The sequence below is a fragment of the Anolis carolinensis genome, chromosome 2, assembly GCF_035594765.1.
Source record: "Anolis carolinensis isolate JA03-04 chromosome 2, rAnoCar3.1.pri, whole genome shotgun sequence".
NCBI classification, from domain to species: domain Eukaryota; kingdom Metazoa; phylum Chordata; class Lepidosauria; order Squamata; family Dactyloidae; genus Anolis; species Anolis carolinensis.
In genome coordinates this window covers 291530186-291548474 of record NC_085842.1, presented here as the reverse complement: position 1 = coordinate 291548474, position 18289 = coordinate 291530186, and the positions used below count along the sequence as shown (strand labels likewise).

Below are 18289 nucleotides of genomic sequence, written 5' to 3'. Positions count from 1 at the left end.
TGGAGTTGTGTTAGTGATGACAAGATTGTGTTCTGCACATTTGGTGAGAAGCAGGATGCCATTCTGCTTGCTGCTTCCAACCCCATTTTTTCCTATGGTCCCTGGCAACAGGTTGAAGTCTTGTCTGACTCTTGTGTTAAACTCCCCCAGGAGGATGATTCTGTCCTCCTTAGGTATCTCTGATAGAATGTTGTCCAGCTGACTAAACATTTTCCTTGATATTTTCATCAACATCTAGTGTTGATGCTTAGGCACTTATGATGGTTGCCTGATGGTTTTTGGCAAGGTTAATTCGAAGGGTTAAGAGTTGTTTGTTAATGTCGATGGGTGCTTCGGACAAGTGATTCACCAGGTCATTTCTGATAGGAAAGCTGACTTGTTGTATTCTTTGTTCTTCAGGTAGTCCCTTCCAGGAGAAGGTGTAGCCTCCTTTGTCTTTTCTCAGCTGTCCCTCTTCTGCTCTCCAGGTCTCTTGAAGTGCTGCTGTGTCAGTGTTAAAGCACCTCAGCTCCTTTGCAATAATAGCTGTCCAGTGTTCAGGACATTCGCTGTCTTGTGTTGTCCAACAATGTCTGTACTTTCAATTTTTCAAAGTTCATCTTTCTTTTTTTGGCCACAAGTTGGTGACCCCTGTGGACACAGCAATCCAGTCAATAATAAGAGAGTCAGACCATATTTAGGGCACCTTTTCTAGCCTCTTGGGGTGAACAGAGTGGATCCTAAAAAGGGCTACTCAGTCATGGATACAGCTGTTGGATTATTCAACTGACTTGGACTTTGAGGAAGAATGACTAAATTCATATCTACCACCCATGTGCCAGTCTGTGACTAGATGCTTCCAGATTTCACAGTCCTGCCCAGTCACCATTCGCTGATCACGATGGGACTTTTGTTTTTGTTTTATTTGTCTTGGAAGACACCTGTGCATGAGTTTTTTAATGTGTGGAGGTCAGTGCATGTCTGATCAACACACAGTCTTCATAGAATAAAGTTCCTAACCAGTGGCATGGTTAACACGACAACAGTGATTTCTCATATGTTGCTTCCGTCTTCACAGCCATTGTAATATGTACCGTGTTATCTTCCGCCTGCTGCACTGTTGAGGTCTTTGGATCTTCAGATTGTACTTGGTCTGGATCCTCCCAAGCAGCCCCTCCCGGGAGTACATGACCCCAGTGGTTACGCCTGCTTGTTCATTGGAACACGCAAGCCTTCTTACCATGACAAGGTGACAATCCATCAAGGGGGATTTCTGCATATATCTAAAAAAGGAAAGGTAAACAGCAGCTAATTCTAGAATCCCCACTGTGCATGTGTGAACAGCAAAATAGAAGAATCAGATAAATATACTTCATCAGGAGATGTATTTTGTAAGAAGCTTTCAAGTAGTTTCAGTAAGGTCCAAACTGTGTTTCTACTTATGCAAGGCTTACCTTTCTAGTTGTTTCTGTTTTTATGTGATCATTGTTAATTTTGATTAAAAGGTTTGCTAAAACATGTTTGATAGCTCTTCTTTTTTGTGCTATAGGAACCTATTGTTTTTCTTTCATCTTATTGCTGCCTCTCTGACTAAATTGTCTGTTAAAGGAGCAATGCTTGGGAAGTCATATATTTAATTAACCTAGGGATACCTAATGCATTATCAGAACAAATCAGATTTTGGACATAGACACCTTCACAGTGGTTCACTTATTTGATTTGAATGCTGACTTTTACTGTTACAAATTCTTGACCATCTCAGTTTAGGAGCAACCAACACAGCCTGTCATATTTCCCTCTGCTATAGTAAAGGGATTGCCAGTCTATGCCCTCTACCAGTTCCAAATTCCTACCGTATTTAAGTGTACGCTCACTTTCTCTTTTGGAAACACATCCTGTCACCAGTCGGCAGCATTCTCAACTATTATTTACAGTATTTATATTTATTTACAGTATTTATATTCCGCCCTTCTCACTCCGAAGGGCAATCAGGGCGGATCACATTATGTACATATAGAGCAAACATTCAGTGCCCATAAACACATTGAACCGAGACAGAGACGACAGACAGACAGACGCAGAGGCAATTTAACCTTCTCCTGAGGGGATGTTTGATTCTGGCCACAGGGGGGAGCAGCTGCTTCATCATCCACTCTGATGGCACTTCCTCACTTCCTCATTCCAACGTTGTAAATTAGTTAAGCTTGCCTCCCCACTTTTATAAGTGGTACCTTAATTCCTACTTGATAGATGCAACTATCTTTCGGGTTGCTAGGTCAGCAACGAGCAGGGGCTATATTTTATTTTTAATTGACGGGTGCTCACCCTGCCACGGGCTGGCCTCGAACTCATGACCTCATGGTCAGAGTGATTTATTGCAGCAGCTGTTTACCAGCCTGCGCCACAGCCCGGCCCCAACTATAGCAACTCTTGAAATACAGCATCTATATTGATGGTTACAGTTAACCACATCTGACAAAATATATCATCTCTAGGTTTTTTATGTCCTCTAAGGAATTCTGTGTATGGTGTACTTGTGCTCAGAGTTGACTATAGAGTCATGCTGAAGGAAATAGCAATGGCTAGGGAAGTGTCCCCTCTAGGCATTACTTAGGCCCTCTAGCAGTGCTCCATGGTATGCTTCTATCAGAAGTCCATCATGCAGTACAATTCCTTATTATCTGAAATTTAATATATCCATGAGAAATCCTGGTACATATTCCCTGTTGGCCATCCTGTATTAGTCATTTTCATCTCCTTACTCCAGGATTAGAATATTTCTGCCAAACACTAATCTAATTGGTGTGGGGTAAAATTTAAAGGTAAAGTTTCCCCTGACATTAAGCCTAGTTGTGTCCAACTCTCCAGGTTGGTGCTCATCTCCATTTCTAAGCCAAAGACCTGTCACTGTCCATAGACCTCTCCAAGGTTATGTGGCCATGTTACCTTCCCGACATAGCAGCACCATTTACATGTTTTCAAACTGCTAGGTTGGCAGAAGCTGGGGCTAACAGCGGGAGCTCACCCTGCTCCCTGGATTCGAACCGCCAACCTTTCGGTCAGCAGCTCAGTGGTTTAACATGCTGTGCCATCGGGGGCTCCCTGGTGTGGAGTACAAAACCCCAATTTCCACCTCCTAATTGGCTCTACATTTGGGAAAAAGGCAAGTGTGGAAACTTGAAGCAATGTGACCAAATTGAAACATGAAATTGTAATACAAACAATAAATAAAAGATAAAAAGTGAAAAAAAATGGAATCTGCATTTGCCAGTATCCATATGGAAATGTGTCTTCAAACATATTTGCAAGGTGTTCATACCATCAAAAATGTGAATTCTCACCCATTATTTGAAATGATACTATCCAAATGGAAGTTAACTGATTAACTGTTGTTTGTGACAACTAGGCCTACAGGGAATGAAAGATTTCCACTTTTCAAAAGAACCAGAATATATCTTGCCTATGGAATGATGAACACATTTATGACAATGAAGTTGAAAGCATACAGTGATACAGATCTCTGTGTTGTTCTTTCTCTAGTCAATAATCACCTAGGAGGATGGTTATTGGGAGAAGGCTTGGCAGGAGGGAGTGGGATTTCTAGTGTTTTGAATAAGTCTATAGGTTGGAGATTTCCCTTCTATTTATTTATTTATTGTATTTATATACCGCTTTTCTCACCCCTGGGGAGACTCAAAGTAGTACACATCAAATAAATGTCTTACATATAATAAAAATAGCATATTGGATAGGATATTGTGGGGGAAATAGAAAACAAATTATTGGTTTTACACACTTGGGTTGAGGTGCGAGAGATACATGTTTATGGATTTATATACGTGATGTAATGACATCTGCATACAATGCAACTCATTGTTTTCAGAATTACACTTTAAAAGCTCTTTACAAATTCAATATAGTTAATGTGAAGACAGTAGTATTGCGAGAACGGAAACCTGGAGAAAAGAGACAGACCATGAATAAATGCTAAAGTAAGTGCAGGACCGTATTTCTTCAATTGTAAGATCCTGTTGATTGCACCCTAATTTCAGTACACCACCACCAGCAAAAACGTATAAGCTATTGCTGCAATTCTAAGATGCACCCATTTTTAGAGATGTTTATATTGGAAAAAGTGCACATTAGAATTGGAGAAATACAGTAGTCAAAAATGGCCTGTTCAGCCCAAATGTGATTATTCATTTATTTAATGTCAAAAGCATTGCATAATAAATAAGTTTAAAACTGATAAAATAAAGGGACCACAAGCAGCTAAGTAGTTTTAGACCAAAAGCGGGCAGCAGCAACTACATTCGTCTGTAGCTTTAAACAACTCCTCCTCCGTTCATGAGGCAGGGCATTCTGGGCAAGCATACATATGAGGAGTTGTTTGTTCAGCTCCACAGTGCCACAAGGTGGAGGATTCCTCCAGGTAGTGCCATCTTGCCAGGTTGCCTTTTGATCTGCCCACTCCGCTTCTGAGTCTGTTTAGGGATTTCCAAGTTGCTCATTCTGGGTTTGCCCCTGGAGGCAGACCCTCATGGGGGGACATCAGTTGGGATTGCCTGGTTTAGCTGCCCAGAGGGACACCCTTGCTGTTACTGGAGGAACAGTAAGAGGAGTGGTAGTTTTCCTTGATTTGAGACTACTGGGAAGAGGCTGATAGCCATGCAATGGATGGCTTTCACAGTGTTCAACCTTATTTCTCTTAGCAGCAACTTCCTGTCGCACATCATATTAAATGTGGTTAAAAAGTGTGTAAGGACGGACAAGATGAAAATAAAGCTGTATTTATATTGGGACTGCTGTGTACGTGAGGTATCAAGGTGTTTCAATGTGGAAGAAAGTATGGGGTGTGTAGCTGTAGTCATTAAATAGTTTCTCTTGCCCCACCCTGAAATCTGACTTTTTAAAAGAAGTTGGAATGGTGATGAGCTCTACTTGTCAGAGCAGTGTTCTCCCACTCATGATCCACTCAACACACCCCACAGGACACATTATCTCTGCCCATTTATGTTTATAGACTTGGCAGTGCAAGTCAGAAACTTAGCATTATAAAGGGAATTGACAATAACTTTCCTAAGTGCTATTTTCTATTAAGTTTTTAAAGCATGCACAGAGTCCAGTACTGTGTTTCCTTCCAAAACTTCTGGCCACTAGAGTAGCAATTCCATACAACTACTGGCTAGATATACAATGGAGGGTGTTTCAGTTTTAAATGTGGCTCATGATTACAGAAAATTGGCATCAGTGAAATGTTTTGACTATGGAGAAAGGTATTCTTGTTTGTGAGTTCCTGCCACTCATGCAAGCTTTATTTCAGTTCTGTTATTCAAACCCTCTCCTTTTAAAATAGCAGCAACTCCTAGCATTGTGTAATAAATGTATCTATGCAGTGGAAAGTTTAAAGAAGGTAGTGCTATTTTCCTCCAGTGGTAAAGAAAACCCATTTTCATTCTCAGTCTCTTAGTGTTCAGTAAGATGAGCTCGACAGGGATAGGTTGAAGTCTTGGAAAAGTCTCTGAAAGATTAGCTCATTTCCAAAGTTGCTTAGGGGTACAATGGTTTGATCTTCTTGTTTCTTGTAACCCAAAGATGAAAAACAGAATGTAATTCACTGAATTATACTTCTAAAATAGAAACCCATGTAGAAATTGTAGTAACCAAGAGAACTATACAAGGAAATAAAAAGTGCAAGCTCCCCCATCTGCTGACTCTGAATGGTATCATCCAAACAGATGACAAAGTACCTTTGGTTGAATCACACGTCCAGGGACAGGGTTTGCAGCAAGCTGAACGGGAGGCTGAACGCTATTGTAATTTTTATTTAAAGCCTGGCAGCACACACATCAGAGAGCTGGAAGTAGGAGTGGGTGGGTGGGTGGAAAGAGTAAGGATTTAAAAAGAAAATCTTTGAAAAGATAGAAGTTGTTTACTACTAAGGAAGCCTAGAGAACCCAGTTGCCTTGCTGTGCTGTAAAACTGCACTGAGTGGAGTTCATGTTTATGTATTCAGTGGAGAGAAAGAGAATTCAAGGGGGATCACCACCTTTTTGTTTAGTGTGTTTTAAGGGAAGAATATGGATATGTCTGATCCACATTTTTGGACTGGCTTCTCAAACTTTACATTGCCTCATTTGAGAAGTGGAAACAGGCTCCGCCGAACACAAAGGTAAAACTGATCTCATGAAGCTTTTGTACTTACTTGTCTGTCTTTTCACTAAGGTTTTAAACCATGGAATAAACAGTTCTTATACAAATACAGTGGCTTCATAGTTTGTAAGCAGGTAAATACTGCTCCGGTACTTCCTGCTTCTTTGTTTCAGGTTTCATGCTACTTTTAACTCTCTGGAGGCTATTAGTGTGTGGGCTTATGACTACCTTAAATGTGGCAGTGGGAGGAAAGTTTCAGTATTTGTCTAAGATCATAATCACTATACTTTTTAGCATTTTCAGAAAAAAAACCACTTTAATAACAAAGTTAAAATTTGAATCCAGGTACTGTGGAAAACCCACAAAATGGGGCAGTCAAGCAGCTTTTATTTCTGAATTTTCTTACCCCCAAGGTGTGTTTTTTCCCTTATTAGGTAAAAATAAATCGAAAGTACATTTTTCTATAGCAAGGTATTGGTTAGAAGCTCATAAACTGAAATTATTGTGGCAGTTCTGCATATTTGCTTATTGAGTCTGTGACATCGGTTTTACTGAGTAGTCTTGATAATGTTAGAGATGTTTATCATTTTAAAAACAATTGTAATGGCTTGTTCTAGTCAGTGAGTTTTGCTTCGTGTTTATAAAATTGAGGTTGTCTTCTAGAACTAGAGCCTCTCACTTATTTCAGATGCAAAAAAACCCGGTAAGATCGTATATAACACCACAGTATTTTATGTTGATAGAAATAAATGAAGATATTCTATATAAGTAACACAACACTTTCTTGAAAAACCTTTTCTTTTGCCTTTATTTAGTTTAATGTAAAGGATGATTTACCTATTAGAAACAACTTGTTGCCTGTACTCATTCTGACCTCAGCACTTGACTTCGATTTTTTAGTAGTTTTTCTTACTAAGAATTATTCAGAAATACCTATGGGTTTGTAAACCTTCCCTAAAGTACTTCAGTTCACAGTTTCTCAATACTGTATTATATTTTTTGTTAATGCATGCTTTATTTAAACACTTCACAGTTCTCTATTTTAGATAAATAAAACATGAAATCCCTACCACAAGTTCATGTTACTGTGCTTTCTCTATGACTGCTAAATTTGGGACATTCAACTTTTTGTATATATCTGAAGAAGTAGTGTTAATTATGCCTTGTTCTTCCTTAAGAATTTTAAGTGACAAAGGAGAAAATCCAGTATTTCAGTTCTGCTGGCAAATAAACTAAATCCAGTAGAAAAAGTGGATAATTTCTCCCTGTTTATGGCATAGCTGTTCATATAATCCCAAAAGCTATTCTAGAGATCTGGCAATTTTCTGAAACTGGGTTTTGGGCAAGTCTGTGGCAGCTAAAAAAGCCAATGGGATTTTGGCCAGCATCAATAGGAATATAGTGTCTAGATCCAGGGAAGTCATGCTATCCCTCTATTCTGCCTTGGTCAGACCATACCTGGAATACTGTGTCCAATTCTGGGCACCGCAATTGAAGGGAGATGTTGACAAGCTGGAATGTGTCCAGAGGAGGGCGACTAAAATGATCAAGAGTCTGGAGAACAAGCCCTATGAGGAGCGGCTTAAAGAGTTGGGCATGTTTAGCCAGCAGAAGAGAAGGCTGAGAAGAGACATGTTAGCCATGTATAAATATGTGAGGGGAAGTCATAGGGAGGAGGGAGCTAGCTTATTTTCTGGTGCCCTGGAGACTAGGACGCGGAACAATGGCTTTAAACTACAGGAAAGGAGATTTCACCTGAACATCAGGAAGAACTTCCTCACTGTGAGAGCTGTTCGGCAGTGGAACTCTCTGCAAAGGAGTGTGGTTGAGGCTCCTTCTTTGGGGGCTTTTAAGCAGAGGCTGGATGACCATCTGTCGGGGATGCTTTGAATGCGATTTCCTGCTTCTTGGCAGGAGGCTGGACTGAATGGCCCATGAGGTCTCTTCCAAATCTATGATTCTAAGTCCAAGGTGGTTTGGGTGTGTGAAAGAGAAATGAAGTTCCATAAACCTGGAAATCCAGTGTCGTGTTTGATTTAGGCCAGAATTCCCATTTGCCATTTGTTCTATGTATTTTGGAATAAAGCAAGACTGCAAGCAGCAAGCAGCAACAGCAAAAAGGGAAATGAAGTGTTGTCATCTTATTCACCCCCATATATCTGTGTGATTTAAAGCAGCTTGAGTAACAGATGGAACTCGCTTTCCTAGAATGAAATGTTACTGGATAAGTGGCTAACAACATATCAATCACAGTAAATACAGAGGTCAAAATGGGAAGCCAAGTATCACACACTTCCCTTTCTGAGGTCTAAAGTACATGTGATAATAATTATGTTTAAATCACATCCCTTTTGTTGTTTTATTTAATCACAGCTCAATATTATGTCTAAAGGCAATAGACTTACTTGAATTGCCTGAAACTATGCTTTGCAAACCTAACGTACACTGTGGATTTAAGGCAATCCTGACCAACTTTAACCATATTAAGCAAGGATGTGAACACTTTGCTAGACTGTAGTTAGAGACATTAGAAAATGGGATGAACTTGTTTGTGAGAAGGTGACTGTGGGACTCTCAAATTAATCTGAATATCTTCTCTGTTCTCCCAATTGGAGTTTGGGTGTATAGAGTACAGTAGAGTCTCACTTATCCAACACTTGCTTATCCAACGTTCTGGATTATCCAATGCATTTTTGTAGTCAATGTTCTCAATACAATGTGATATTTTGGTGCTAAATTCGTAAATACAGTAATTACTACATAGCATTACTGTGTATTGAACTACTTTTTCTGTCAAATTTGTTGTATAACAATGTTTTGGTGCTTAATTTGTAAAATCATAACCTAATTTAATGTTTAATAGGCTTTTCCTTAATCTCTCCTTATTATCCAACATATTCGCTTATCCAACATTCTGCTGGCCCGTTTATGTTGGATAAGCGAGACTCTATTGTATTATATCTGATATCAGTACTAAAAGAGAACATGAAGGCGTACTGACATTTTTCAGCAATATAATATTCTGAAAATTAAAAGTTGAACTGAACTTTAGTGATTCTAAACTTAAAAGTAAATTTGCTTTTTCCTTAAGTGGATATGTATAATTTGAGAGAACTAATTATGTAGTTCTTTGGGTAATGTGTGTTAGGAGCCACGAGCCTCTGCCTCAGAATTTCATTGTATGGTTTGTATGAAAAGATTCCAGTTTCCATCTCTGGCATCTCCAGATAAATCTGTCAAGGATTCTTTTGGGAAACAACCAGAGAACAGAAAGCTTCTGTACTAGTCAGTGTAATGTATGTGCTTCAAGTTGTCTGTCTACTTATGGCAATCTCATAAAATTTTATTTGGCAATACTCAGAGTTGGATTTGCCTGTTCCTTCATCTGAGATATGGCCTACAGCACCTGGTATTTCTTGGCAGTCTCCCATTCTAGTCTCCCATCCAACTAATGACCCTGCTAAACTTTACTGAATTAAATTGACAAGTTGTATAACTCAGTGTAAGGACATATTCCTGGCCCTTGTTAGTAATGTCAGCTGTTAACATTTATCAGTTTTGACACTAATTCAAATAAAAGCAAATATAGGCAGTCCCCAAGTTACAAACATCCAATGTACAAACAACTCATAGTCAAAAACAGGGGCGAGATAAAAGGAAGTGAAAGAAATCTACCCCTTGAAAGAAAAATTCACTCCTGAAAGAGTTATAATGGGGAAAACATATCTCAGCTTTATCACAGGTCCATTATGTGGGGTAATTGATGGATCTCTGAAGTACAAAATAAAATTGCCATAGGAAAAATACAGGTGGGTGATAATTATCTGGAAATAAATAGAATACATTACAAATGCACTTAAATATATTTGAATTACCCACTATATACAATAAACCCTTGATTTTCGCTAGGGTTTGGTTCTACGACTCTTGGATTATATGCAATGGCACAATAAAACGGTACCCCTTATATAAAATGGCAAAATCAGGGATTGCTTTGTGCAAATTTTGTTTTGAATATTTTCAAGTCATGAATGGTTGAATCCATGGATACAGGGCCAACTGTAATAACAAACCTGTTTGCATCTTTTCTAATACTTCCTTAAAAAGACATTCAACTGTCAAGTAAGAGCTATAGTTCATATTATCTTATACCAGTCAGATAGTGGCAGTACCTCTAATTTCTGATTGGAATGTATTTGTAAGATTTATAGTTATGACTTTCCACTTTTTGTTCATTTGCTCAGTTGATTTGTTTTCCTTCATGCCTGCTAAATAGGTGGAGAAATCTATTGCATAAATATGCGGTGGCTGGGATCCAGACCTGCCCATGCGGAACAGAGCAAAGTATGACACTCAGGCCTGTGGGGAAAAGCTGAATCAGGGCAGTTAGTTGGCCTCTCCCCTTGCTCCAGTGCAAGCAGAATTTAGCTGTGTGCAAGTTATCTGGCTTCATTGCTTTGATTGGAAGATAATCACTAATAAAAGCTGTGGAGTGTTTGCCAATTTGTGTAGTCTTATTAAATAAAACTTACATACTTTAGAATCTATTTCCTTTAACAGAAGTCATCTTTCTTCATACGAAAGGAGTTCTGTAAATCATCTGTGGTCATTCTTGTTTTCTTATGTTCAACTGACTTGGCTCTTTCTTGACTTTATTCAAAAGACATTCAAAGTCTTTGCTGTTTTTTTCCTAGTGACATAGTATTGTCTGCATGTCCTGTTGAGGTTCCTTCTTCCAATTTTCACATCTCCTTCCTCAGAGTCTAATCCAACTTTATGTATGATGTGCTCAATGTGAAAGATAAGCTGCTCATCCTGCATACAGGTTTATACATAAGAATAAGCAAATGTTGCAGTATAACAATTTCTTTAAAAATAATCTGCTGTTTTATATAATCTACACAAAGATTTTCTGTAATTTTTAAAGCATAGGGTGATTTTCTTCTGAAATTCTTTGTGATATCTCTCCTTAATATTAATGCCATCCAATTTCTTCTTAGATTTTTTGTTTTTGAGAAAAATACTATGCATTTATCAAACTGAAAATGTCCTATTCCTATCCATTTTAGCTCACTAAACAACAATATCGTTGTTTTACAATGTCTAGCTTGCCCTGATTCATGGTTCTCTCATTCTTTATTCCTATAATACAGTGGTTCTCAACCTGGCATCTCCAGATGTTTTTGGCCTACAACTTCCAGAAATCCCAGCCGGTTTATCAGCTGTTAGGATTTCTAGGAGCTGAAGGCCAAAAACATTTGGGAACCCCAGGTTGAGAACCACTGCTATAATATGCGTTGTGCAGCTTTGGACTTTTGTTTCACCTCTAAATATGTTGAGAGCTGAACATCCTTTCAGGTTGAGTCTATTTGCATCATTAGAGGAATCATAGTGTTATGATGTTGTATATGACAACAAGGGCCACCCAGTCCAATCAAAAGTTCAGTATATGATTATAATTTAGATCTGTTGAGTGAATCATTGAAAGATGAGAGAAGGTTTTACTTCTACTGATGCAGCCTAGAATTGCAAAGACTTTTTTAGCTACTACATCATACTGTTGACTTGCATCCAATGTGATCTAAGACTCTTAGATCCCTGTCATATGTACTATTGTCAAGCCAGGTGTCACTCATCCTATAGTAGTACTTTTTATTTTTTTTCTGCTTCATTGTGTAGTACCTTTCATTTCTCCCTGTTGAAATACATTTTGTTAGTGTTGGCTCAGCTCTTTAATTTGGTAGTGTTATTTTGAACTCTGATCCTGTATTCTGGGATATTAGCTGCATCTCATAGTTTGGTGTCATCTTGCAAATTTGATTAGCATGTCCTTTATTCCATTAACTACTATGCTACTTGTAGTAGTCCTGTGTTCTTTCCCAATAGATCGTTGACAGAATTGTGACTTGGCACTACCTCTTGTTTCATTTTGATTGTACCATCATAGGGTTTTCATGATAAAAAGTGTCTCCTTCCCCTTTGGTACTGTCCAGTAGTTGTTTGGCACATTTGATCTGCTCCTCAGTAAAAACTTGTCTGACCCGCCTCCCAAAAGCACACAGTCCTACCATCACAGAAAAGTATTGTCATGGTGCATGCTTAGTAATCACAAATTTATGCTATCTACATGAAAACCTGTTTCATTGTGGAAGTCAGAGGCTTATGGTTTTCCTCCCCTGAATGGAACTGTGCTGCTTGGAAACATAAAGGTTGAACTATGCAAGCCATTAATAACTTGTTTTAAGGTCTCTTCATTGTGTTCCATTGTAATATTTGTCCTTAAATAATTTAGTATAATATCCCATTTGCTAAAATGCTGTTGAAAAAATTGATTAAAATATGCTCATTCCTTTTTTTGTTAGCCTCAGTTTCTCTTTCATTGCTTTCTTGCATTCCCATCTACACTGCCTGTGAGCTTTCTTCCTTTTTGAAGGTTCAGAGCCTTAGATTTCCCAGTGTTCACAGGGAGAAAAAAAACTCTTTCTCAACATTGTACAGACTATTTACGTTTTCAGATCCTTGAGCTATGAAGCAGCAAAAATAAAATGTTAAAAGAAACCCTGGACTCATAGATCAGCTTCAGGGCAGTATCTTGATACTAAACAAGAAAGCACCATATGCAGTCTCCATGGCATAGTCTCAAAGACTGTATGGTTGATGAATCCAGACAGAGATCTGTTTCTTTCCTAAAGAACAATTAAATCAGAAGGAAATGTTTGAATGTTTTACACTGCTGTCTCACAGCTGTGGGTGAGATGAGGTTTGCCTCAATTAATTATTTATCTGGTGTTTCTATGCTCATCAGAATCAGATCCTAGATTCCTATCCTGGCTGGGTTAAATAAATCACAGGTTCTAAGTTGAGATGTAATAGACAGGATGGTTTAAATAAGCTACAGTGTCTGTGCATAAGCTAGAGATGAAGAGAGTGGTAAGAACGGAGGACGCAGTCCAGGATTCATGTATTTGAAATAGGCGGGAAATTATTTTATATTTTTAGTCTTTATTAAAATTAGCATAACAATTATTTAAATGTGTAATAAAGTGTGCAAGGCAAGACCATGCAAAGAAACAGAGGTATGCAACACATGTCCTTCCTTATCACTGTCTGAACGTCACCACAGTGTGTTGAGCACTAAGGGATCTAATTGGATAGGTAGGGCCTCCCACAAGGCAAACCTTCTTACCAGAGTTATGCTTTGACCAGAGCATGCATGTGGTAGAAGGCGACCCTAAAGGTTGTAGCATTATATGTGAATTCTGTAATAAACTGGGAACACTGTCTATAAAAAGAAAGGGGAGATACACAATTTCAAAGAGCTAATTGCTTTGGAACTTTCATTTGAGGCACCAATTTCCCCCTAGCTATGTGATAAGATGCTCTTACTCTATGCATGGGAGAATTTTAGTATGTCTACTGAAAGTTTGCAGATAGCCAGATCTATATTAACAAGAGTGGTTATGTGTGATAATCTGACTGTGGTAATATTGGGACATTGTTCTAGATTGCTCAAAACTTGATGCAGTGTTTTTCCTTATTGTTATCCAAGTTGTAGTGCCTCCTTTCAAGACAAATTCCAAAGATGATCTCCCTAGTATTAGGAAAGGGGGTCTACTATAACTTATTGGAAAATCTTTTAAAGGGCTGTAAAATAAGAAAGTCAGTGCTTTTGTTTTTGTGAAAAAATATTTGACCATGTTTTTGAAGGACTGCTAAGATTAGTGAGGCAGGAAAAAAGTAGGAAAATGTAAGAGGGCTAAAGCCCTGATGTTAAGATAGAAAGACAGGGAATTTGTACAGGTGTGCCTGAGATCTTGTCCTGTAGTATTTTTATTTTGGGAATATTACAGACTTTGGCAGGTAAAATTCAGGTGGAAAATAAGAGTGGGCTCTCTTAGGAGTGAACTCTCATAAGCAGGGGTCCTCAAACTTTTAAAGCAGAGGGCCAGTCCACGATCCTTCAGACTGTTGAGGGGCCGAATTATCATTTGAAAAAAAAACCCGAACAAATTCCTATGCACACTGCATATAACTTATTTGTAGTGCAAAACAATAACAATAACAATGAAAGACCAATACAATATTTAAAAATGAAAATAAATTTAACCAACATAAACCTGTCAGGATTTCAATAGGAAGTGTGGGCCTGCTTCTGGCCAATGAGATAGTCAGGTTAATTAGGATTATTGTTGTTGTGTGTCTTCAAGTCATTTCAGACTTTGGGCAAGCCGAAGTCCAAAATTATTTATTTATTCATTTACTACATTTATTTACTACATTTATATCCCACCCTTCTCACCCTGAAGGGAACTCAGAGCAGCTCTATGTACATACAATATATTATATTATTAGCATAGCACAATATTAGCATTATATATTACTATATTGAACTATACCACTATATGTAACATTATATGTAATATATAACATATAATTAATATTATTATATGGTATTATTATTAGTATTATATTGTATAAAATGATAATATTATTATCAAGATCATATGTATATACAATATATTATATTATTAAAACTGATATAAAAATATTATATTATAAATGAGGGTGGGGGCCAGGTAAATGACCTTGGAGGGCCACATCTGGCCCCCGGGCCTTAGTTTGGGGACCCCTGCTCATAAGCATTGCTGCTAAGATTCTCAAGGTAGGAAAACCATTAAAGCAATGATTATAAGAATCGTGAGATGAGAAAATGTGAGAGAATGGGAAAGTGCTCCCTGAGAAAGTGCTAGTAAGATATCTCAGGTTTAAAAAAATTGTGAAAGGGGGGGCATTACTTCCATCTATGAGAAATTTGTAGTGGACCTGGGCAGCTTAAATATTCTTCTGTTAGTGATATAAAAAGAAATGTGTTTTGATACCTGGCAGGTTGCTTCTCACGTATACTGAGAAATCTTGGCAACAAGGCTGTACAGTATTCACTTTTAGACATCAATTCATGTAAAAGTGGAATCGGGCATGCTGGGAGGGTGAACTTTCTCTACCTTTTTGTAGTCTCAGAGCATTTCCCAAGCATGCTCCAGAAGGCTAGAGGTTTCTCCAGAGAATGTTTTTAGCACCAGGAGAGGGCTGCAGGGACAGGGGGCAGGCATTTCAAGAAGCATCATCCAGTACATTAAGAAACCATGTAACACAGAAATGCGTTCAGAAAGAACTGACTGTTTACCGTATTTATTTGTAGTTTGTTTTAGGATGGTTCCCTTTTTCCTGAAATCTTGTGTAGTTATCTTCTTACTTTAATGCATATAGCATTAAATCACCCCGAAGGCACTTGTAGTCCAAATTGTTCCGGGAGTTGTTCCAGATGCATGAAAGTAAACTGGTGATTGGCAGCTGTATTGGGCAAACAAATTGGAAATTAATTCAGACGAGACACAGGTGATCCTGGTCAGTTGAAAGACAGATCTGGGAAAAGGCATTCAGCCTGTGTTAAGATGGGCACTGACTCTGAAAACACAGGCTCACAGTTTGGTTAACTTCTGGATTCAGCTGTGTCCTGGAGTGCATTGTTTTTAATTTGCACTGTCTTAAATATGTTACTGCACTTTTTTTGCCATGTAAGCTGCCCTGAGTCCCTTTTTGGGAGATGGTAGCGGGATATAAATAAAGTAGCAGTAGTAGTTGTTACTGCTATTGTTGTTGTTGTTGCTGTTGTCGTGGTTATTATTATTATTATTATTATTATTATTATTATTATTATTATTATTATTATGCCTTGAGACTCATTATTAAAAGAAAGGACAGATATAAATGAATAAAAATTTAAAATATAATTTAATGCTAAGTCAATATTTGAGCAAGGAATAAATGTGTTCTAAGATAACAATTCAAAATATTGTATTTTTCTAAGTAAATTCTTCCTATTTTTTGACTCTAAGGACTTACATATTGCTCCAGCTGCTAGCATTTAGCAGCGACAGTATGTATCTCAGTACTGGTTGCTGGGGAACAGAAATGGACGAATGCTATTTCATTCATGCTTTGCTTATGGTCTTCTCAGAGGCATCTGGTGAGCTATTATTGGAACAAAATGCTGAACTTCATAAAATACAACTGTAATGTATTCATTCATTGGGAATACTTTACAGAGCCACTAAATATCATTTGCATTCATATGCTTTATTTTGTTGTGTATTTGTTTATAACCTTTGTATTCCACCCTTCATCTGGGATAAAAGGGTAATTAAAACCCCCAATATACTCCTGTTATTAAGCAGCAAACCAGTATCAGCTACAGTGAAGAGGCTTCCATGTTTTCTGAAATAAGTTTGAAGTATTAGATCTGCTTCTACAAATATGCCTAAATCAAATACAGAGTTAAGCATGCTTGGACATGCTTGATTGCAATAGGTTTAAGCATGTCTAATCTTGCATTGGATTTAGGACATGATCTTAAATGCGTACATAAAATATCTGTGTAATCCAAGAGTTATACAAGCATTTTGCATATTCTGATCAGTTAGTTCATCCATAGCCAGACAATTCCTTTCCCTAAGGCCAATATCTACAACATGCACATAGAAAGATATGCATACTGGAGTTCTCTGCACTTCATTTATGAAGCTATCTGAGAGTCAACTTCTAATAGTAAGTGATAAATGTTGAGTATCCCTTATCCAGAATTCTAAAATCCAAAAGACTGTACAGTACTTCAAAATCCAAAAATGTCCATATTAGGGCAGAGATAGTGACACCTTTAGCTTCTGATAGTTCAGTGTACAAAAATATTATTTTATGCACAAAATTATTAAAAAATATTGTGTCTAAAATTACCTTCAGGTTCTGTAGGTTTGTTCTTAAGCTGAATTTGTATGTCAGTTGAAACAGATACATTTTAAGTGTAACTCTAGCCTATCTATCTATCTATCTATCTATCTATCTATCTATCTATCTATCTATCTATCTATCTATCTATCTATAAGCTTTGGATAGCACAGGGAAGTGTTAACACCCCTGTGGTGTTTATTTTATTGTCTGTCCCGCTGCTCAGAAGATTTCACTTCCTTTTCTATGCCTTTGATAATTAGATTTTGAAAAAATTGACTTGTTGTGAAAACAAGGATTGGTGAGAGAACTTCAGTTGAGACACTCCCCCCCCCCCCCCCCCAACAATAACTCTTTCAGGAGTGAATTTCCCTTCATAGGAAAATATTTCTCTCACTTCCTGTTGTCTCACCCCTGTTCATAACTATGAGCTGCTTGTAAGTCAGATGTTTGTAACTTGGGGACTGCCAAGTAATTAAGGGATACTCACCCTGTCATTTTTGGATTGCCTTACAGTTTCAGGTCTTTTACATTTATATTGCTATTGATTTTCTTCATATAAAGATTTATCTTCAGAAATTATGATAGTGTAGTATCAAATGTGCAAATTAACTCCATTTTCTGTTTATTTACTTGCTTTAAGAGTAGATATTGTGATGTTAAACTGTTTAGTGAAGTTGGTCTGCAGGCTTTAAAGAACTGATTGGCCTATGCTCACCTAATCAGTTTTAGAAATACAATCATTCTGACTGTAAGGTATTGATTTGGAAACTTTGCTAAACATTTCTATTCTTATTATGAAGGTCATTTTAATTTTTGGTGTGGTGCCATCAATATGGAAACGACACTGAACTCTACTGCTTCTTTCTACCCCGATCCAAGTCTTGGTTCTAAACCGGTACTTACAATCAGTCATGCACTGGATTAGGGCAAGCAAATTGAAAAACAGTCTTGACAAGACAGAGGTGCTCCTAGTCAGTTGAAAGGCCAATCAGGGAATAGAGATTCAGCCAATGTTAGATGGTGTTAAACTCCCTTTGAAGACACAGGCTTGCACTTTGGATATACTCCTGCACTTTGCTTTGAATCTGGAAGCTCAGACTTCTATGGTGGCCAGGATTGCCTTTGCACATTTAAAGCTTATTTTTTTTTGCCAATTGTGTCTGTTCCTTTAGACACCAGATATGACCATGGCCATAACTGTCTTAGTTACAACCTGTTTGGATTATTGTTCTTGGGCTTCAGAATCCCCTTCCCAGGAAGACCAGAGTGGCCCTCTTGTTGTCGTTCTGTTGGCAGGCCTATATACTTTTAGTCAGACAAGCTTCAAAAGAGAAATGAGCTAGGTAATGCTGAATTGCTTTCAATAAGTTTT

The 18289-nt window shown here is 37.9% G+C and overlaps 1 protein-coding gene across 13 annotated transcripts in view; it reads left to right on the top strand.

Moving 5' to 3' along the window:
* Window positions 1-18289, top strand: part of mast4 (microtubule associated serine/threonine kinase family member 4) — a 275054-nt gene that overhangs the window by 152679 nt on the left and 104086 nt on the right. Inside the window, exon 1 of one of the 13 annotated variants that reach the window (XM_062972369.1) lies at window positions 4879-6151. The exons of 11 other annotated variants lie outside the window; for them this stretch is intronic. In XM_062972369.1, coding sequence (XP_062828439.1) covers window positions 6060-6151 — 92 coding nt within the window. In that variant the 5' untranslated portion in view covers window positions 4879-6059. Of the gene's footprint in view, window positions 1-4878; window positions 6152-18289 lie in introns of those variants that run through there. One more of the 13 variants, XM_008102900.3, reaches the window with a different exon arrangement.